At 40.8% G+C, this 24,028-nt stretch overlaps 1 protein-coding gene across 2 annotated transcripts in view; it reads right to left on the bottom strand.

The window, feature by feature from the left end:
- Positions 1-12,342, bottom strand: part of GALNT9 (polypeptide N-acetylgalactosaminyltransferase 9) — a 144,642-nt gene extending 132,300 nt beyond the window's left edge. The window contains exon 1 of one of the 2 annotated variants that reach the window (XM_032198801.1): positions 12,069-12,342. In XM_032198801.1, coding sequence (XP_032054692.1) covers positions 12,069-12,309 — 241 coding nt within the window. In that variant the 5' untranslated portion in view covers positions 12,310-12,342. The remainder of the gene's footprint in view (positions 1-12,068) is intronic. The other variant, XM_032198802.1, reaches the window with a different exon arrangement.
- Between the last annotated feature and the right edge of the window lie 11,686 nt (positions 12,343-24,028).

The following is a 24,028-nucleotide window of genomic DNA, read 5'->3' as shown; positions in this document are numbered from 1 at the left end:
TCCTTCAGTCACTACTGAAAGGTGATAAGACAGGCTGGTGGGACCCACATCTGCCATTTCAGGAAACTGAAAATAAAAGAGGTTCTCCTGCAATGCGGGTTTAGTCTCATGTTGCTGTAGTTATTTACCTAAGTAAGAAGGAAAACAGGAAAATATGTTTACATTAACATATCTCCAATTAACAGAGCAAGTGGCATTTGGTTCCTTTAAAATCTAAAGACTTGATTTTTATCTTTGTGCTTAAATGAGAAAAAATCCTACTTGTCACTGATATAAATTTTAGCCCAATTTGCTAAGGAAAACCAGTTTGTGGGATAATGCTGTCTGCATTTGTCTACCAATATTCCCTCTCTCATACCCTTCCCGTATCTCTGCTCGTTAGAATTTGAGGACTAGGTCTAATTTCAGCCAAAGCTTGGCAGACAGTCAGAGGTCTCCAAAAATCACACTTCTGCAAGTGTCACAGAAGTAGACATCTGGGAAGAAAGCAGAATTTAAATGTCCCCACGGAGAGAAGAGGTTTAGTGAAAGCTCAATTACAAGAGACCTATCAGAGTTGTAAGAGACCCCCCCCCAAGAATTCACATCCAGGTCATCAACCCCCCAAAAATCAGCTTTCTTGGTTTTGCTGCTCAAGGAACTAAGTGCTTATTCTGAGGGTTAGTTACAGTAATTACAGGATGTTTAGGTCTGTTGGATGTCTGGCTGTTATTTATCCCACTGATGAACACCACCGCTAGGTAAGACACTGCGCAGATTAGTGTGGACTCAGACCCCCCCAGCTAAGTAGATATGGGGACGGGAAGAAAAAGAGCGGAGAGGTGAGCTGGCACCACAGCTACAGAGCAAAGCAAAGGCACAGCAGGAAATGAAGCCCAGGTCTCCCTAGCATGAGTCTTGTATTTCAACAGCTCTAAATATTTTCTCAAAGGTTAGCTCTGGAGCTGCTCCTTTAGCCCCCAGTTCCTGTCTCCACAAGCTCACACATGCTTCTTGTCAGGTCTTAGAGGCGATGATGAGAAGCAGGTTACGAGATAAAAGAGCATGTTTTTTGGCCACAGACTGGGGACTCGATGAAATAACAAGGTATGACTGTAACCCCATTTAAAACCACTTTCCCTGTAAAGATACCACAGTAAGAAAAATTCACATGGAAATGCTCAATTCACTAAATTTGCACTTTTTCCCTAGGAAGGGAGAGAGACAGTGGTGAAGCACCATAATGATAGGACACACAGCACTCCATACAACTCTGCTTCCTTCCTCTGGCATTTATTAAGAAAGTAATCTGACTATTTATAGTAGGAGTGCTTCTTGTGTCCCCCACCTCTCCCCAGCTTTGAAAAGAATATAAAGCAAGGTATGTTCCCAAATCCACATGCCCTCAGCAGCAGCATATCAAACAAAACGTTTTATCAAACAGGGTATTTGTCAGATCAGTACATGGCAATACTTTTGAAAATAATCAGCTTCTACTTCCACAACCATATGCACCGATGCTCATGTCTGGCACAGAAAAGCCATAGACGTGCAATATTACAAATAAAGTAGGCATGCAATATTACCCATAAAGGAGATCAGAGGCATCTTCTTCCAGTTCAGTGACAAAAAACTGTTCTGGACTTTACCAAAGCAACCTGTTGTATGCTGTGCTGCAAGAAAGCTCCACCTCTCCTTAGGGCAACAGCAGTCCCAGCAGAACTCACGCACAGACCCGGATTCCAGTTCACCAATCCCACATTCACTTCATTGATAATTTTGATACACACTTCACAAAGTATTTCACCAGTTTCATTCTTCCACAGTCTCCAGTGTTTTGGAATGTTGGATCTCAATGTTGGATCTAAGACAACAGCATTCTTCCTCTAGCTTCTTGTCAGCATAATGAGATGCTGAGAGATGCCTAAACACCAAGTGCTATAACGTGCAGAAATGCCCTCTGCACTGATCTGCACCTTCTCTGAGGCTGCACCGCTCAGCCTGTGCTGGCATGCCAGCCTGTACCACCCTAGCTTCAAAGTTACCCCATGTCTTTTTTTTCTCAAGAACATTTCTCTCCAATTTCTGTACATCTTCTCTTTGCTCTTCATACTGTGCAAGAAAGACTTTAAACATTTGTCATTCACTTTAAACGTTCACTTTGCGAATTTTTTAATGCGTGACAGAAAGAGGGAGACAAAGGATCCAGTTATTCTGCAGGTCAGGTTCAGAATGAGTCACAGGAGAAATTCTTGATTCTCTGAACCCATCCGAGAGGGCTCTCTGCAGCCTGACTTGGGGTTTTGTAGGCTTGTGAATATGGCAACCATACCTAGCTGACTCTTTCAGAAAACAAAAGGTTTTACACATAGCCCCATTGGATATGAAGCATTATAAAAGCCCTTTCCATTCCAGAATTAATTTTCCATTGAATGAAAACTTATTGAGCCAGATGGATCTATTTCAAGAGGAGGATCACACTGGCATAGGTTTAAAATCAAAGATGATTGATTTTGTATATTTGAAAATGGAGTAGCTGAGAGCAAAGACCATTTAAAAGTGGGAGAAAAGATAAGTCACGAAGAAGAAATACATAAGCAGGCTTCAGTGGAGCATTCAGCCATCCGCACATCTGTGACTATGCTGGAAGTTAGAAGCCTAAATCCACCAACCTGGACTGAGGGGATTCTCCATGTGACACAAATTACATAACAGAACCACCAAACAAATGTTTCCAAATGCAAGGTTAACACAGGCAAACTCCTAAACCACTCAGCTACCCATTTTTTCCAAGCCCAAGTCACTCACTGCTTGTGTAAATTTTGTTTCAGCAGCCAGGCAGCTTGGTATTAGGTTGTTTAATAACTTGAACGTGACCAGCTCACTCTTACCTTATACTCCACTCCCATCTGTTACATGGAGTCACCTGCAATCTATCATCGTGTTTTAGGATTAGTAGCTCTGTGCAGCAGCCTGTGTTTCCTATTAGAGGTGTGAACAGCACTAGTCCCTGCTCAGCACCTCTAGTGCAGTGCTTGTAATACAAACGTGGGAATGCACCGAGCTCGTTGGCTAGCTGACAACAGGACAACAGGTATCAAAATCATTTTGATCTGCAGGCTGTGGTTGTTGTAGTCACCAATGGGACTGAGCTTTGCAGATGCAAAATTTTGCAGCTATCAGTAGCCTCCTTTTACACGTGGCTGGATGGCTAGGAATCTGCCTGACAAGGAATCTATAAAGCAACTGCAAGTTTTAATCCCAAAGACGACTAACCTTTAGGTTTTACAGTGCTATTTCAATTGGCGATTTTTTTAGTCACTGCCTTCAGTATGCACAGGAAAGAATGCCACAAGTCTTTTCTACAACACAAAGCTTGCTTGAAATGAGTTCATATAACAAAAATACATTTTTATTTACAAAACCTTCACAACCTAGAGGCATCTGAGAGCTGTGGAAAAAAAATAAATTCAAATTCTAAAAGGGCAGTGAAGCCCCATTGCCAAATAAAATACAAAACCAGCAGAAAGAGTCCAATTGAAAACCAACCAATTAACCCTGTCACCCTACCAAAAATGCCACAGAGATGAAATGAGATGCAAGCCTCCAGTATTGCAGGAGAGGGCATTTCAGCTGCCATGGTGGGTACCTTCCAAACAACAATGAGCTCCTGTGCAACAAAACCCCTTTTGTTTTGGGGATAGTATCACAGTACCTCAGCTATAATGCTACTCTGGGCTGTGGGAAACAGGAATTAGAGACTCTGTGACCTTGCACCAGTTTCTGATGCAGCCCAAAGTGCTCTAATGCACTGAGGATAACTCCTAAGTGCCATCCTCTGGGGTCCGAGCTGTGTGCTTGCAGTAAGGATCTGCTCTCCACCCAGAGAGAGCACTATTTTGCAGCAGGTATTCAACCCAAGAGAGACACTGGCACTACAGCACTTGCTTTCCACTTTTGCATTTGCTTTAACATTTAACCCAGGAGGTTAAGATTGAAGCAAATTCAATAAAGAATCCCAGAGGCTCAACATGTTCCTACATATTTTGGGCATCTTTGCCTTTGACTGAGCTTGGTTTTTGGATGTGATTTCCAAATGATGATGTGCAATAGGCTACTTTCTCCTGCCACACTCTGGCACCAAATACCTCTGCCTGACAGAACCATTTCTAAAGTTGTGATGCTTAGATAGAGAAGCTGTTTCAAAAACCTATCCTTTTCCTTGGTTTAGTTTTCTTAATAATTGCCCATTCTCCCAGGATGACATGCAAATTACAGTTCAAGTATTAAAAGTATAAATCAGACTGGTGGTAAATGAAAGGGCTTTTAGAAAATGGCTGTAGAGAAGGTGGTGCAAGGCTTAAAATACTCAGAAATCTACAGCCTCACCATTCCTAAAGACATTCCGCTTGTTTACTCAGACATCTCTTCAGACCCCGAGAAAACTGTGTCCACACACTGCTGACAATGACAAAGCAGAATCAGGTCTATTCTCTCCTCAGCTGTCCACCCCGCAGCTGCCCTTGGACTCTCCTCCAAGGCCAGAAATGAAGGACGTGCTTGAAGAACACCGTGTATTCACTTGCTGCCATTTGTCAGAGATTCACAGAATGGGGCCTATTCTGCCGCAGTGTTTCACTAAGGAGGGCTCCATGCACTGAGAATACAAACCCATTCATGGTCTCGGGCTCATCCTTGCCTTGACAGCAGATCCCTCAGAACAAGTCAGCCAGGTGAAATAAAGGGAGAGGCAGAGAGCCACATCTGCTTTGCCATACAGCTTTGCAAGACTGGGCAGAAAGCTCACAGAGTAGCTGAGCCTGATGGCAATCAGCAAGCAGGTTAATGTCACCCCAAGGTCATCCGTTCTTCCTTTTACTCCAAAGGCCAACCTACCCATCCGTAGTCACTAAAACAGCTCTTTCAACACGTTTCATCAAGATGGCGTAAACAAACACACATACAATCATTCAGAAATGAAAGGGCCTGAGAGATGCAGTAAGAGGGGTAGAAAGCTCCTGTAAAAGCACCTCTGGATGATGCTGGGAAACCAAGTAAGCTAAACCGGGTGAAATAAAAAGGTAGTTCAAAGAATGATAAAAACTCAAGCCCATATTTCCTCATTGTGGGAGAGTAACATCAAATCGAGGGAGAAGAAAGCAGAACTCAGCTCTGACATATCGCCCCCTCAGATATCTACAGCCTGTTCCTGCTGATGCAACTGAAGGGCCTTTTCCTACTGCTTCAGAGTTCAAAAAGCAAGGCCAGGGAAGAAGTAGAGATTATCCATGTCTTCATCACACACTTGTATGCTATCAGTGCAGATAGTGTCAGGAATGAAAGATACAACATAAATTACAGATAAGCCAACACTGAAAAGATGAAATCTACGAAGATTTTGAAGATATCTTCATGGGGTAAAACTCCATACTCTTTAGTGCACTGGAGAGTTTACAAGTAAGTACTCAGAGGCCTAGCAGATTAGACTGAGAAAGAAATTACATAACTATCCCTAGTTTATCCCTAACTGCACTACTCTGCATTAAACTCAAACTAACCTGAGGACCTGAGACCAACATGTGTCACAATGCTCTCTGATGACTCTTTTCTGTTCTATAAATCAAACAAATCTTGGCTCAGGAGACAGCCCTGCTATGCATAACTCTTTTTATGGCCTATGGGACTTGCTGAGTAACCAGAAAGTGTTGTGGAGCTACAGCACATCCCCAAAACTGTCTGGGAAACATGAACATTTCAGGACACCAGAAAGCATAAAAATTATAGGGCAGAAATACAACCTTTAATCTGCTTGTGTCTGCCATCCTGTCCTTGAAATGGGTTTTGCCCATTACCTGTGTGACTTTCAGATATTCACAACCATTTTCATGGCACTATAGGTTTATAGGAAAACCAGACAGAAGTCATCTACACATCAAATTAAGCCCTTGCTGCATTAGCTCTGTGCTCTCAGGAGAAGATGACTTGTGGTCAGTGGGAGGATCTCTGTCTGGTTTTCATTCTCAGAAGCGGAAATTCTCTTATTTCGTAGGACAGTTTTGATCAATAGGACTACAACAAGGTTGGAAGCTGCTCTGCTGTCATTGTCTTCCTTCCTTCCTGTTATCCAGAACATCAGAGCCTCTCTTTTCTCTTTTTCTTTTTTCCCTTTTGGTTTGTTAGTTTAAAATAAGTAATGGAAATTACTAGCAAGTGAAACCCCACAAATAATAACAATAATAAAAAAGCATGCCAAGAATACTGAGAAAGAAGGACAGACTGAGTACCCATTAGTAAGGTTAGAGAGGGACATTAATAAAAGGAAGATTCGTTAAACATGACTCATTTCTTTTCCTTCCTTTCATAAATCTTATTATTTCCTTGGAGAACAGCCATACACTCAGTGCCTGGAACTGCATTTTTAAATGATGCTCTTGGTTTAGATGCTACCAGCTTTTACTTATTTTAAGAAAACAAATAACAAACAAAACCAACTCCACCACCCATTATCAAAGTTAAAGCCAGTTTTTCTAATTCTCTAAACTCGTCTGTTGGTTAAGCGTGTGCCACAAGCACACTGCAGCACTGCACTGGGTGACAGCCCCATATCTGCTTTTCCAACTCCAGAAATTGAAATAAACTGAACTGGAATATCTTCCATAAGGCAACACAACCATCACATCAGCCAAAGATTTTCCTTCCACCCCTGTAAACATTGCTTTTATCCTATCTAGCAGAAATGATTCAAGTTCTACACAAATAAATGAATCAATGATACAATTACCACGTGATTTTTCTGACAAAATAAGCTTTCTTCCCAAATAAAATAGCAAAAAGCAGAAATGTTACATAAGAAATAGTTGCCAGTACACAGAACAGAGTACAGGGAGAGACTTACAATTGCTCATGCGCTGCTGAACTGGAGGTACATTTTTTATATTTGTCTATATTTTGAAGAGTTGAATGCAATTTTGCCCATTTAACAAAAGAAATTTACATCTTCTTTCTACCAAACCTTTAGACATTTTCTTCCTAATGTGCCTAAATGGAGTAATACTGTTTTTAATGTTACATTTTATTTTCATAGGGGCTATCCAAATTGCAAATCATGATATTTTCTTACCTTATTTTGGGCAAGAAATTCTTGGCCTTCCTGAAATCACTGACTATGAGTTCCCTCAGCTACATAAATCAAGACTAACACAGCCAAAGCCAATGTGAAATTGAAATTAGTGTTTTGGGCTTGACCATCACTTTTCAATACAGAAGGTCAGGCCTGTGGCAATGCTCGGTTACCTTACCCTGAGAAATTGATCCAGAACAAGCAAGAACACTTGTTCTGTGCTGTGTGGAAAACAGATAAACTGCAGCCTAGCTTAAAATAATAATAATAATAAAAAAAAGAGCCGTGATAGATACTCTATATTCCTGCCTTTGCTGGGTCCAATCTTGGGAAAGGAAAAGGAAAAGGAAAAGGAAAAGGAAAAGGAAAAGGAAAAGGAAAAGGAAAAGGAAAAGGAAAAGGAAAAGGAAAAGGAAAAGGAAAAGGAAAAGGAAAAGGAAAAGGAAAAGGAAAAGGAAAAGGAAAAGGAAAAGGAAAAGGAAAAGGGAGCATATGAAGAAGTCTCTCACCAGTGCAAGGAGAGTACATGGCTGGGAGAATCCCCATAAATAAGTTGCTGCTTTGTAGGAATAATTATGTGCTAATTTTGTCAGATGCATATTATCATAGGATCATAATCAAATGAAATACTTATAACATGAGAACCTGTGTGTGGGTAAAAAAGGTGCCCTTTCATTAATGCAAGGCTGGCAATCGCACTTAATCTTCCCCCATGCACACACAGCTTTGCGTCTTTTCTGCAAAAGAATTGCTCTTCAACTGAAAGTTGCCAGCTGTAAAAGCTTCTTTTTGACAAATCTGATGTGGACATTCACATAATTCATTTTCAGCCTCTTCCCAACCCTTATTTTCAATATGGAAATTTGGAAACATTTTCAACCAGACTCCAGCCTATAAAGAATAAACTGTCTTTTTAAAAATACTACTGTACCTTTTAAGTATGCAGATTGCCAGGCTGAATTTTAAATGCAATCACTTTGCTTTCAGTACACTCTAAAAATCAGGAGTCATAGTCTGCATGAATCAGTCCTCTGCACCTAGGACCTGCTATTTCCATCATTTTAAGCCTGTATGCTGCAATTATGTGAATTGTCCATTTTTATTTTATTTTTTTTTCTCAGCCTCCTCAATGAAATGCATATGCAGTATAAAACCCCTTTATCAAACTGGAAATTGCTGTTGTATTTAATCTTCCCAAAGAGAGCAAAATCAAATTATGATGTGTAGAGAACGATAATTTGTCAAATTCAAGGGAATTCTCCAAACTTATCCCCCCACATCTGCAACAGAACAGGTTAAAGAGGTCTAATGTAGAAGATGAGGGTAGGAAGACATGATGTGAGCATACGTATTGAGAAGATGAAAACTCTCTTAATCTTTGCAGATTGAATGAAATCTAATTACATGCGGTATTGATTGTTGTGTATTACTGGAAAGAGACAGTGAAAAGGGAAAAAGGCAATTACAGTGAAATTGTAGTCTGACCCTTCAATTGCTTTTGGCATGAAAGGTTATGATGTAGTTGAGGCATCAAAAATTCTTTATCCTCTATGGTAAATCATTAGCAACAGACTCAGATGCATAACCGATCGGGGGAAAAAATAAACAACAGCCAATTAAACCTTTTGATTTTTTTCCCCATGGAAAAAAACAAAGTCAAAGGAAGAAAATACCAAGGTGTCATGCCATTCCAAGAATCATTACTAAGTCTGTCTGGCTTTAGTTCTCTGTTGACTGACAATAAATGATACTCATTAGTAGAAATAACATAGCAAAAATGAAAGGAGATACAGATTGAAGAACTATAGCTAGAATAACTCAGTTATTCAAAATAAATGTGATACCCAAAGCCAAATACTAACAGATTATGTAAAGTTTCACCAAGGAAATTCCAGATACATTTCACTGCTTTCCTTTCCCTTTGCATGCTCCAGCCATTTACTTCTGCCAAAACAGCAGCAGCTGAGTATAAAGAAAGCTTTCAAAATATGATTTTTCTAACTTGATAGAAAACCAAAGCACGAGCCAAGTGAAAACTATTGTTTGGGTGTATGTCTGCGTGACTCTGCAGGGATTCACGGCAATTCTCATTCACTCCTTTCTAAAAATTCTTGTTTTGCCAAAGATAATTGTAAGGACCAGTTTTCTACTGCCTTTCACGTATGGTCCTCTGTGTTCTACACACACCTCCACCAGCATTTTACGCGCCATTTTTATTCAGTTTATTCAGGCTGAAAAGTTAATGAGTTCTCTAGTGATCAGTTTTAGGTTGCCTCTTGATACACTTCCAATGTTACTGCATGTGTTTGCTTTTCCTTGCAGAAAATGTGCTTTCAAATAATGTTTCTTTGATTCCAAGAAAACAAATAAGAGTGATAGAAACAAAATTCGGTATTTCTGCAGCTACAGGGCTGGTCTCTCACAGAAGTGTTTTTCTGGATCTTCAGCAGAGTCCCTGGAAAAAGTCCAGGTAAGGTCTTACCAGTTCAGGAATTATCCAAAGAGGAGAGAAAAACTAAATAAAAAAACACTAAGACTGAAGAGCTCAAAAGAACCAAGAGCAGAAAACTGGAACTGCAAACAGGATAGCTGTTGTAACAGCAACATTGGGCTGGGCACAAGCTCCTGGTGCTGGTATGAGTTCAGTGTATGCAAGGAATTCATATTTCTTATGAACAAAATCTGTCTACCCATATCTCTTTCTCCGTGTAAAAGTGACTTTGACCCACCTCATTAAAAAGTAACATCCAAGAAGGCATCAAATGGCTCTCTAACCTTGTGATGAAGAACTCTACAGGATATTATCTGAGGAACCTTGCTTGACACTAGGATGGAACTGCACAGCTCGAGAGCAGAGTGCTTGTGCAATACCAGTTCTGTAAGACACAGTAAAGCACTGTCACAGACAGGCTCCCTTGAATCTCAATGTTGCCAGAGCAGCATCATGCCCATTAAGCAATGAGTCATGATATTAAAAAAGGAACACCAGTGAGGTAAACCCAAACACAGATGCTTGATCCTGATTTCCCTTACAGTGATCCAACTCTGATGACTTAAGTGGATTAGCTACTATTTTTTTTTTAGGAATTTGGGGGTGGGTTGTTGCCACAAAATGAAGAAAAAAAAATTAAAATAAAAAGAAGAAACTGGCAAAACTATATTTTCACAGTGATGACCAAATAATTTATCTGCATTAATGTACTGCAGTGTAATAAAAACAAACAAACAACCATGTCAGAGAGAGGTTGAAGTGAAATGGATAGGAAATTCAAACAGTTCAGCTCAAAAAACTTTCTGTATTTTCCCCTTATAAGAACTTTCAAGAAAAAGAAACTGCCTTCAGTGTTTATTATGACCTGAAGGAGCAACATAACATTTTAATTAAAGTAATTGCACTGTGAATTTCCATACCCAACAAACCAGATTAAAGACAAAAAAGAAAAAAGCCACTGAAACAGAGACATACTTTCAGGAGAACTTCCTGTTTACTGGGAAGCCAGAGTCATTACGTGCAATGGTGCCTGCCTAGGACATTAAGGACTCCTGCTGATTCTCCAGGGGATGCTGAGCTTAGATGAACCCAGAGCTAGTAAAATCCACCCAAAGTCTCACTTATGAACTCCACCAGGAACAAAGTAATTCAGGGAAAGAAAAAAAAAATGCAATCATTCAGTTGAGCTATGATAGATATAGCCTGGGGACTGAGCTAATTTAGTCTGGGAACTCTATTGCTACGTTGAATTTGGGAGGAGGATTTCCCTCTTAAGTCCTACATTCTTCAGAACTTCTCCAAATTATCATTAGGAAACACAGCTGGTGACACTTTCCCTCTAATTTACGGATACTTATTTTTGTGACAAACATGCACACTCCACATTCCTGTCCTCCTTCTCTTTCTATTCTCAGGCGTGTGCACATGGAAGCATGTAAGGGGATGCCCGCTCTGTAACACTCACTGGCTCAGACTGCATATTCCCATAACAGTCTAACCTACTTGGATTTACACGGTCATTCAGAAAGTAGTAATAGGAAATATACTTTATACTAACCCTTCTATTTGTCTGCATTCCAAGACTGCAGTAGCCTTTGTTAAATCAATGTTACGAGTAAGATTTTCACAAGCAGCCTAGAAGCACATTTGGTATACTTAAACATATTTACACTGCAAGTTTTATTTGGTACTAGACACTAAATGTTACATTTATATTAAAGTCTCTTGTAAAAGTTTACTCCTTCAGCTTCTTCTTGTCCAAAGCACTGATGTATTTAATCACATACTTATTTCTTTGACATTCTGCATTTAGAACTTTATGAATCTATGGAAATAAAAATACACTTGTTTTGAAGAATTAGTTTCTCTATGAAATGTAATTTGTCCAACAGCAACTTGCATGGCTTAGCCTGTTCTAACTAACGTAGAAGGGCTCTTTGCTTACCCACCAAGATTTTTCAAGGCTAGTGAATTAAAACTGCATGTAATAAAAATAAGTGGTGGATGCTTCCCCTCCTCGCCAAAGATAATATCAAATTTAAATGGCAGTCATTAAAGAAACATATGGGTGCTATGCTTAAATAGACCATTAAAAGTACACAGCATAAGAACTTAGCAGAACGTTTTTAAAGTAATTCAGAGACAAAGCATGTAACTTCCAGCTATAAACGAACGCACGATACAAACACCTGCCCATGCAGAGTTAATATATTTGGGTAAAACATAAAACCTGGTACAATTTGTGGGGACTCCCACCAGCCATTAAACCCATGAACTCTGCAGCCTCCTTAACTTTGTGTCTGTCTAAAAAGTGCTGACTTTGGACCAAGAGTTTGGGGGAGCCTCCACACATTCCTCCATCAAAACCCCACTGTTACCCCTTTTCCTTTTGCCTTCAGCCACGGACACCGGGCTTCCCTCCCCTGCCGGCGGGTGCTTGGGGTGCGTTCCCCAGGGACTCGGCGGGACCCCGCGTACCATTGAGCTGGTTGTAGACCACCTCCTCCAGGTGGTCCAGGCGCTGCAGGATGGCCTCCCTGTCCGCCAGGCTGCCCACCTTGGCCCCGCGACTCCTGGCCCGGCGCTCCGCGCTCCGGACGATCTGCACCAGCTCCTGGGAGCGATCCTGGATCCTGCAGTAGACGGAGAAGAGGATGATGCCCACGAAGACCAAGATGTTCACCGTCAACAAAGTTTTGATTTTCCGTGCCACCGCCATGGGAGCCGCGGGGGCGGCGGGGGGCACATCAAGGCGCGGCCACCCGGCGCCGGGGCGCGGCCGGGGCGCGGAGCGGTGCGGGGCGGAGCGGTGCGGAGCGGGTCGGAGCGGTGCGGGTCGGAGCTGTCCTTCAGCACCACGGCGCCGCTCCCCGCCCGCCGGCGCCCGCCGCCTTCGCCCCGCGGGGGCCGCGCCGCTGCGGGCTGGGCGGCATCGGGGGGGCCGCGGAGCCGAGGGGCTGCTGCCTGCCGAGCCGCCGCCTCTTCTTCTTCCTCCTCCTCCTCCTCCTCCTCCTCCTCCTCCGGAGGCGGCGGCAGCGGCTCCCGCTCGCCCGCCCTCGCTCTCCGCCGCCCCAAACGCAGAGCGCCGGTGCGCAGTGACGTGCTCCGGGCAGCTTATCTATATGCACACGGCGGAGCCGCCGTGCCGGGGCTGCAACTCCCCCGGCTCGCCCCCCCTCCACCCCCGACCCGCTTCCCCCCCCCAGCGAGGGTGAAGGGCCTGCTGCGGGCTTTTCGCCCAAGGAAGTCACCCGTGGCCATTTTCTCTTCTTTGCCCACCCAAAGGGCAGCCAAGCCCCACTACGGGCAGCTCCTGGAAAAGGATGGGGTAAAGAGACCCTCCTTGGCTCTGCTGCAAACCCTGCGGTGACACGATGCCCCCACCTCACTGCTCGAAATGAACTGAGACAAGTTCACATGCCCCCAGCTACTGGGAGAGCTGCTCATGCATCATGAGCAGCAACGCTGGCTGGTGCTCCTGCCTGGGAGTGAGATGGCTGGGACCTCTTCCACATGCAGGAGAAGTTCTTGCCAAGCATCTACAAGTGGAGACAAGCAGCTCAGGCCCTTCCTGTTACGCAGCCAGAAGCTGTTGAAGATCTACCAAGATCAATAAGCTAGCCACCCGTAGACACAAGGCAGCTGAGCCCTTTCAAGCTGGCAGTTTCTACATTCATTCCCACAGAGTGTTCCTCCCTGTATAACATCCCTCTAAGAGGGTTGCATATCATAATGTAATCCTGGCTGTTTGTTTTTGCTGGGGGGGGGAGGGGGGGAAGAAGGGGAGGGGGAGTGTTGTTTGTTTGTTTTTTTTTTTTTTTCCTCCCTTTCATCCTTCCTTCTTGATTTTAGGAGCTGCCATGCTCAAAACCCAGCAAAAGTTAGGAGCCTCACTGAATTTACTGTATCCTGGAAAGGCCTGCTCAGGATTTCCAGCAGTGCAGACTCTCCACCAATGCCCTGCTTCTGACCATCCAGTTGTACAGCCTCTGCAAGGCACTGAGGGTGCAGTCTGAAAAGACATGAGACCTATCATGTTTCTGCCTTGGAGAAATTCTCCCCTTAGTGTTTTAGGGTCACTCAGGAACCCTGTGCACTGTGAAGATCAACAGCAGCAGAACAAGCTTAGACTAGAACTTTATCATAATCTAATCTGTGGCAAAAGATGCCACAGGTTTCTGCAGCATTATTTCTCACAAAGAAGTGTATCTCTACAGAAAACTCTACAGGACTGGTTACTTTCAACAGTATTTTACTCTTAAACACACTGAAGTCTCAATACCTAAATGCAGGGTCAGCTGCTCTCTCACTGAAGCAGTACTAAAACTCTCAGTCAGCTCAGCAGAAGCAGCCCTGAACCTGCAATTTTCCAGTGTTTCAATTACTTTAGTATTCTTATGGAAAGGCTTTCATAGCATTATGTTTTCCTATAAAAATACCTTTTTGATTTAAGAAAACTTATTGAACTAACATTCAAGTGCAGATTATTAGATGTCTCCACTGCATTTAATATATTATAGCAACACCTGCTGGTCTTGATATGGTTAAGAATCTGTTACATTACTGTTTCCATTACAAACTCCAAGTTCACAAGCTGTCCAGTCCAGATTCAGACACAAGAGCTGAAAACCACCGTCTGCTACCACTGAGACTTTACCGGTTTTGATGTTTGCTTTCACAACACTACGAGTTTTAAATGGGCTCTTTCAAAGACATGATTTTATTCACGATGTGACTTAGGTATGACAATTACTCCCTTTTACTAAGCAGATGTTCTTAAACGGTCAGCTTAAACTGACTCTACAGCATGCAGAGAAGACTATCAGAATACACTTATGTGACTGCAACCTTACCTCACACCATTCAAATAATAATTCTTATAGATCACTGTTCACTCAAAGATCTCAAAACAATTTACAAATGACATACTATTAGAACTGACTGAAGGACAGTAGAAGTGTTTCTGGAAAACTTTCAAGGTCAGAAAACATATTTTATTTTTGCATTGGAACAAACCCAAAAAGCTTTGAAATATTTTCACAGAAAAATATTTCAGCTGAAACCACTGTTTCCTGCCCAAAAGGGTCAGGTTCCAATTTCTCCTCACTCAGAAAGGCCTGTATTGCCAGAAGAAAACTAGATCAAAATCAATATATGCAACATTTGGATTTCAATGAAAATGCTCTTGTTAAAAACATACCAATCAGCTCTGAGTGCTGACCTATCTTACAAATGGGGAACATGGAAAGGCAGTGGTAACTTTGCCCCAAATCAATGGAACAAGCCAGAGGCAAAGCCGGGATCCCATTCCAAATTGCAAATCCAGCTCTCTCTCCAGTAGGCTATTACTCTCTCTCATTGATTTTTACTCCTATTCGTCTCCATAGGGCTCATGTTTTCACTCATATCAACCAAGATGAATAGGAAGCTGCTAGAAAGAAACATCAAGATACTGTGTACTCCAATGACAGTCTCTAGCCGATCACACTCATTGCTGTCTCTCTGCTATCACTGTTCTCAGACAGAATGAGCACCTGGATGAGGGACAGATGGCCAAAGATGAAGATGATGTTTGGTAGCCAGAGGGAAAAATTCTAAAAACCAACCAACCAAATGCAAAAAAACCCACAAACCCAATCCACATTCTAAAATAGCTGTCTGTCAGAGGCACCTCCTGTAATGAAGATGGTTTATTGCCTTGGGACACTCTTGAGCTGCTATTGAACTGTCAAGTAGCTAAGACTAATAATAAATTATAACAACAGCATATTAAAAAAAAAAAAAAAGTGCATCTGTTGATTCTTGGTTACTGCAGAACATGTCAACTTGGTGTGAAGATGTTGATACAAAGGAAAACTTCAGTTGCTTCTGCATTTAAAATCCTGCTGTACTTAGCTACTGTGGTCAGAGACAGTAAATTTCACTTCAAGCAGCAATGAACTAAAAGATTTTGAAAATAATCTTTAGTAAAGCATCCGTCTTGCCATCATAGTCTTATCTGTAGAGCCCATCAGAGAACTAGTCATGGTAACAGACTCCAGGTCTGTCTGACCCCTAGTTCATTTAAAGCTAGGGAAAACCTAAACCTCAACCAGGGGAACTAGATTATTAAATTTTATTTTACCAGCTAGTAAAAACTGTAGATTGTGCAGCAGCTGGATATGGCCAAGATCATCATCATCATCTAGACATTTTCCAAGTTCAATTTACCCCCCAAAAGTGGGCAGAAAAAGTTATAAAAGACCACCATGTCAGATTCTCCCACAAAGTACCATACATATAGCAGAACCCTGGAATTACCATGCCTCTTCTGTTGTACAGTTCGAGGTATGGTGGGTACATACTCAGATAATCAAGTTATATAATTTCAGTTCTTTGATGAGGTGTTTTCCATTGAATTTCAGTTTTAGAATCTCCTGAATGTGATAAAGGAAACAGCTTGCTGATGAAATAAAATAAGTAAGATCTTACTCTTGAGGGAAAACAAGAAGAAGAGAAAGTGATTGAATAGTTGCTTAGAAGTTTTTGAAATTTAAAAAGTTTATGTTGAAAACAATATATATATATTTAAGTTTACAATAATTAAATCATTCCCAATCACTTCTCCAAAAGGACACAGCAAGACTAATTTAACATATCTAAAGAGAAGTTCCTTTGTGATAATTCTACTGCATGACATGAAACTTTTGCAAGAATGAGTAATATGTAGAAGGGATACTTTGAAGCTTAAAATACTTGAACGCTAGCTCTAAAATTAAAACAAAACAAAACAAAAAAACAAACAAACAGGCAAAATATTGTCAGTGATGATCTGTAACTGCAGATTCTAGCTGCAGTTATTCATGCATCACCTACCATTTTCCTAATGAAATCCCAACTGAATTTACTAACCAACCATCTAGAGTTTTACTATAGACTAATATTTTATGTATTTTATGTTTTTAGTAGTATTTATCTAGAAGAAAACAACATTGAATATATCAACAAGAACTGAAACCCTCATCCTGTTGTGAAAGGGTATTGCGACACATTGAATAATTGCAATCTCTTATTTGTGCAGCCTCCTTCTTATCATAGTTACAACAGATTCTGAAATAAGATTTGAACAAGGATTTCATTATTTTTTTTGTGAACAATTAGCTAGCAAGTTTGGAGAGAAATAAATAAGGCAGCCTCAACTGTCTTACATTTGACATGTTTCCAACTGGACTATTACCTTTTCTGTTGCAGCACTGGAGAAGATAACAAGCTGCTATAGTGGCATGAGAAGGCCAAAAGCCAAACAATTCCTCCTGCTACAAGACACTGCCAGGTCCCTAAGACTGCAGGCTACCACTCTGTCCATATTGATGCAGAGGCTTTGGAGCATGTTCACGTTTGACCAAATGCTTATTATTGCTAGCATAAAAGTGCTGCATCCAGGTTAAGGCAAAGAAAGGAATCCCCAACCTGGTATCCATCTCACTGCATTAAAAAGGCTGTAAGCCTAAAAGCCTTAAGGGATTTCTGTGTGGTGATACTACACTGGGAACATTTAGTGTTGGCTCAGAAAGTAAAGGTGTATGATGACTGAACAGCCCTGAATATAATCAATGTCTACTTTACTTAGAACAGAATGACAACACAATGTGCTGGTGCTATGGTTTCAAACAAGATGAATGTGTTTACTTTAGTAAAAATGACCTTTAAACTACAATAATTACAGACTTGATGCCATAAGCTTTTATTACTGGGGTCCCAATTACTGCATGCAAAAACTTTTCATTCATAACCAGCAGACCCACTCAAAGGATTATGCACAATGCAAGGACTAAGTATTCACAGGATTAGCCTGGAAGTGCTGGATATTAATTAATCTTGAAGATGGTTTGAAATCCAATGAGATGCCTTAAAATTTGACCATTTATTTCAGAAATTATATGTGTATATGTATATTTTGGCAGTATTAGCCTCATCACTATTTCACTTAACAAATTACGGTTACACAGAGATTCCTGAAATGGAATTTTTGGATGCTTCCTTCTAAAACTGCAGCAATTCCCACTTGTACATGAAGCAGTTCTTCAAACGTGCAGACTACGCTGTGATCTAGTGCCTGTCGCTCTGATAAGAAAATGCAATACCCATATATTCCTGCTGTAGTACTAAAACTGCAGGTTGACTCTGCAGAGAGCATTTATACCCAGCACAATTGCAGGCAGATCTGCTGCTTTCATGTTTGTGATATCGTGCTGATGACCACACTGTAGTAAATAACATGCAGATAAAACCCAACAATTATCTAAACATGCACTAAAAAAAAAAAAATTAACCTGCCATTGTAAAAACAGAATAGAAATAACTGTCTAGAATAAAATATTCAACCCACATGCTTGCATTTCACAAAGCTCTAATTTGTAAACATTACAGTTCTCACTGATTTTAATAAGAATGAGTTCAGTTCCTACTTTTGTGCCGTCCAACTGCATCCACTTTCTGTTATCTCCTACAGTAATTTCAGAATAGGTGCTTGTTTGCTAAAGTGGGATTATCACCATTCACCATAATAAAGGATTACTTGCATGGTGTTAGATTTACTCCACACAACAGAAAAAATTGCCATAGGACCCTTTCACCACCAAATGGCAGAAAGGCTCAGTGTGTGTATGCCTCAGAAAGGGACAGTGGTGGGGACCTGCTCAACAGCTGCTGCCTGGGAATGGCAGGTTGCAGAGCAATGGTTTTGGTAACCATCATCACTTCCTGTAAGAAATTTCAGACGTGATAAAACAGAGACAGAGAAAGACTCACGTGCTAGAAATGAGTCTGAGAAGTTTTCAAGGACAGCTTCTATATTTATGAGAGCTCTAGTAAAGCATATAAATGTGTAATAGATGTATAAACGTAATTAAATATCCAGTTATTACAGATACGGTAATTACCTCGTTATACTCCTTGAAATCCATCTTTACTTATTCCTTTTGCCAGAAAAGTTACAAAATCCTTCCTAAAGGGTACACTGTTTGCATACTGAGACTTCTGCTTTTCGTGGTGGCCAATATTCTCCAATGGTTCCTTTTGTTCCCTCTTCTGCTGCAGTCACCATCTCTAGCCTCATACTTTGTACAGCCTTTGAAGCAGACACTGCTCTTTGACAGTATTGCTTTATAACAATGATGCATCAACGGGGCTCCTAATCCCAGAAACAGATCAATCTCTGGGTCTATGTGTCAGTTGACAGATATGGACTTCCATCTGTGGTTCCCCCTTGGAATCCATTTGTCTCATTTCCATCCTACTCTTACTCAGTCAACCGTATGGTAACAGAATTTGCAGTCAGCTTTGCTATCAGTATTCCATCAAATATTATCTTAGGAGAAAATAGTGCCCAGATCAAGTTTATATATAAAGGTGTGTTTTTTAATATAGCCGCCCTTTTAAATAGGAGTCTATTTACTAAAAGTACCATCAAAAAGAAAGGCTTTCTCAGGTAACATCTCTCTTGTTTGCACTGTTGTATGTTCTCCATTGGCATTAAAATAGCCCGCAGACCCCGGAGAGGAGCAGCCATAGCTGGAACAACATTGCTCCCTGTCCGATCCAGCTGAGAGCTCATCAAAAAAGCTGTGCATTATCAGTGGCTTAGAAGAGTTAGAAAGATTTTTTAAGTTCATCTTTGGCCATCATCATCACAGTCCCACTTCTGCAATGAAGTATACAGGCTTGTGGACTTCTGCAAGTATTTGCCAGGCTGATCCACTTGAAGGAAAAGAGCCTCATACAATATTAATTTATTTATTTGTCTGTGACTTCATGCACATTATTAAGAGATGCATGGCCCTCCAGCAAAATCTTCACAACAAAATTAAGAAACACAGCCAGTCATCATGTCAAAGTCATAAGAGATTAAATATTCTAAGTGCAGAAGCACAAGGGTAAATTAGTATTGTTACCTCCTGACCCCCAGAGCTGCACCCAGTGCTGGCTTTAAACAATAAAAATAATGAGATTTTTAGATTCCATTTATTTTGAAACAACAACTGGCAGCTTGAAAGAAAAAAACATGTTTTGGCAAATAAAGTTGACATTGACATTTTTAGGAAAGACTAGCTTTACAGTGGCTTGTCACCAGGCATATCTGAAGAATCACTGCTACCTCTGATGTATGATACTTTTCACAGGGACAGTGCATGTGTGAGTAATAAGGAACATTTAGTGCAGTTTGTATCTGCCTTTATAAGAGACTTTCAGAATATTTAAATAGAAACCAAACCACTTCTAGCATTAAAGTCTTCAATTTATTTTTAAAAAATATCACTCTAAAAAAACCAAAAAGATAAAAGCTGATTTATGGTAACATTCCATCCTGAAAAAAAACGCTAGTGAGAAGCCTTAGCAGACGGATGTACGATGATAAAAACCGAACTCATCTACTTGAATTAAATTTCCAAATATTCCATTAAAGGACAAAGTCTCATTTAACACACTGATGAGGTTTTTTGTTGTTGTTTTGTTTTTAAACACATTTGAAATGATCCATCAGTATAAAAAAAACATTTAAGACTCTTTTGGCCTATGAAAATGCTTAAATAATTATTAAGCTGTTTCGTGTTCTAGACCACACAACTTCTCTAGTTTTCAGTTTCTCCATCTGAAAATTAGGGACAGCTTGCCATAAAGGAAGTGGCAGACTTTGTTTTTATTAATCTTTATCTCAATTCATTCAGAGCCCATACACAGTTTAAAAACAAATAAAAGTCCAAACCCGGGAGAACATGAAAAACCAACAGATTTGTTACAGGCATCAAAAGGGCAATGCGGCCAGGGGAGCTGGAAGTAGACAGAGACACGTAGGCATGACGTGCACATATACTCAGAACCTTTAGCTGTAGATGCTGGGAAAAAATCCTCTATTATTCATTAATCCTATGAAGAGCAGATATATCAAGCATTTTTTCCTCTTAATTAATCTTGCTCTGAGCTATGAAGTTGAAGACCTTAATTTATTTATATATTTACTTATTTTCAGGGAAATGTATTTCTCACCAAAACCCTACGGTAACTGTAGGAACTTGTAGTTTCTCTACAGTGAAGCTGCAGCCTCAAAGCCTCTGGCCAAGCTCACAAGCATTTCAGACTGCACGGATCTTTAGTCACTGCATTGTGATATATAACTGTAGACACAGAACACTTGCTGCTTTTTATACTAAATGTAGGGAGATATTTTGTGTCTGTGGTTTGATATTCCCAAATACAGACATTAACACCAGCTATGAAGAACAGATCACGTTCCACCTGTATAAAGGAAACACAAAACGGAAAGGATCAAGTCTGTAGTTTCCTTTATGCTATTTATTACTATCATGTAATTGGATACATAGGGTATGATTCAAAAAATTTCACGACATTAAATCCCTTTCTGTCCATTGAGCTGCTTTTGATTTACATAAACCAAAGATTAGCAAGCAGTGTGTAGGCTGCCCAGTGCTGAGCAAAGCTTTGGTTAGTGCTGGTTATTCCCTTCCATCCCTCAGGCACAAACCCCCTGGGAGGACATGCCTTTACGGAGCTTAGCATTGACCTACATCAGCCTAAAATATAGGGCGTTCAGCTGCTGCTTAACAGGGACACCATAGCACTGAGCAAGCATTACTGCTTGTTAGAATGCTCTGTTCAATACAATTAGTAGGGTACCCTGCCAGAGTACATACTAAAGGATAACTCAGGTGACAGACAAAGGTTATTCAACTTTTGACAAAAGGTGAGGGGAATTCTCTTGAAATAGTAATCATCTGTCACAGGAAAAACTGCACCTTCTTGAACACAGGGAAGAAGAAACCATAGCATGAATTGGATTAGGAGAGGAAAGTAGAAGTGAACAGATTGATGTAGAGGGATCTAATGAATTTACCAATAGAACCTAGGTCAGATTGGACAGAAAACAAAGAACTAAAGCAAGAGAGTAAAACCCTCAAATTAGACAGAAGTGTCTGTAGCTAAAATAACTGAGGTTGTTTTCCTCCTAGGTCTGAAGAACTTCTGTGGTCAACACATGGATTGGGAACTTCTTAGAGCAAAGAAAGGCCACAGAGGGTTTGGGATCGATTGCTTCCCCAGGAGAGCCAAAAGTGTGACAAAATGGCAAGGGAAGAATAAAGTATTTCCAGGGGTGATAACATTCACTACCCTATGAAATCAGACCCTCAAATAATGTATCTTTTTAAAGGTCCAGAACCCAATACAAACATAATTATCACTGTTACATGGCTAATTGGAGGTAAACAAAGCTAATTGCCTGTTCTGCAGGTTTGGGTCAAGGAAATAATATTTAGAAAACCCTCTGAATGGGCATACCTACTGCAAAGGTATCATTTCAAGCACCAACAGGGTTTGGAACTGAGATTAGAAAACAAAGTGCAAATTTGTAAATTAATCTGGTAGTAGGATTCAGAAATAACATTCACAGAACAGCTTTAACTAGTCACAGGCACAACTACTGATTACTATCAAATTCATTCTATCGATTAAGTCTTCAGTCTGTATCTAAGAATCCCCTCCTTCCCCTGTGGCACCAGCCCAATTGGTTTTGTTCTCAATGCTCGAATGGAGTTTATCTAGCACAGCACCCTGACCTCAACTGGGACAACGCATAGACAAGATAAATAATAATGGGCAGCAGCGATAAGAATAGTGCATCTTTATAACATTCGCTCTGTATGACATAAATGAATACATCAGATTACTCTTAAAATAGCCCATTCTAAAATTAGGTAAGTGAATACTGCCATGTAACACTGCAATACTAATGCACTTGAAAGAGCTGGATATAAAGACCAGATTTAGCACTGAGAAAACCCTCTGCCTTGAAAATGTAAATTCGTGTAATTGCTGCTAACTGTGCACTGCATCAGTGTAAATTTAAATATGAAAACTGAACAAGCAGTACTGAGTCTGACTTTCCTCAGGTAAAACCTTCATTTCGGTGAAAACCAGTAGAAGAATCAGTGAGCCTATGCTCTTTTACACCCACCTAGCTTTCCAAAGCATGCTGCAGGCAACTACAAGGACAATATGAAGGAAAACAAATCCCAAATTCATCTCAAATAAAGTGATGTTTCTGTGGCATGCAAAACAGTTCTGAGCAATGCCTTCCATCACCTTGTTCCTGACTCACACAGTTCCTGGACTTGCAGCAGAGAGGACAACTAAAAATATCATTTTTTACATGCGGCTGACGAGCACCTGTGCAGAGCGCGTTCACCTCAGGGTTTTCTGAACTGATACGAGTAACTGAACCATGGACTTCCAGGGATTACGGCAGTCTAAAAGTACCTAACTTGGAGCAGTAACAGACTCTTATTCCTGTGGGCACAACCGGGCTGTTGTGTCGCCAGTTGCCAATTAGGAAGTGCCCAGTCCTCTGGCCAACAGACTGAGCAGCATCCATTGATGCATACATGGCCCCTGGCTGTTGAAGATGAAAGTCAAGTTCTACAAATGTGGTCCACAAAAGCTTCACAGCTTTGCAAGCAGAGAGTCTCTTATTACTGCAAAGACTTGGAAACAAGGTTTTGTGTGTTTTGTTTTGTCTCCCTACATATTTCCTTTGTGACTTTTACAAGAAGAAATCATCTCATGTACACACTATCACAGGCAGCTTGTTTGAGAGAGGAGGTCTTGGTTGACTCCAGCATTCACAAAAATAAACCACTAGATAGACAGACAAATAGATTGTAAAGAGCCTTAGCTCCACCTATAAGTCGTTACTGCTTTGCAACTCTTACAACATCACCTTTGGGTCAGAAGAAAAGACAGCCTGCTGTTAATATATCATTTGCTTCTACCAATGTATCCTAACCCATGGAGGGCAGTGCTCCATTGAAACAAAGCCTGAGGTACAACACCATATCAGCATTAAATCCCAGCCTGACAACTAGTAGTGCTATTGAATGACACCCAAAGGCAGGGTTCTACGTTGGGAAGCCTCCTTACCAAAGGAAGTGTTCAAGTCCCATTGCTGTAGCATAAGTCAGCCTCAATGTGCAGTGAGTTACAACCAGCAAGAGTAACTTTTATCTACTTTTTGTCCTTTGATATCTCTCTCTGCCCTAGCTGGGGTACACTGCAGAAAATCTGATACTGTCTTAAAATGGCAACAGAAGTATCTGAATGTCTTTTTATCAAGTCTAAATCACAGTAAATCCTGTAATAGACAATTCAGCAGAATAAAAAATTCTTACCTTAATGGGAATTTGGGCTTTCCATGGTGCAGAGAAGAGGAAAGAAAGATCCATTTGTTTTCAGGAGTTAATGTCTATATCTGATAGCCAACAAGGCACTAACACTGCCACGATGGATGCAATTTGGTTTGTGAGAAGAAAATTGCATATTCTTTTGGGATTATATTGTCACAAGCCAGCTGCTTATACTGGATTAGAAAAGGGAATTAGAAAATGCAC

Source organism: Aythya fuligula, chromosome 17, assembly GCF_009819795.1.
Source record: "Aythya fuligula isolate bAytFul2 chromosome 17, bAytFul2.pri, whole genome shotgun sequence".
Classification (NCBI taxonomy): Eukaryota; Metazoa; Chordata; class Aves; order Anseriformes; family Anatidae; genus Aythya; species Aythya fuligula.
Note: the sequence above shows the minus strand (reverse complement) of the source record. Positions and strands in the feature narration are given on the sequence as shown.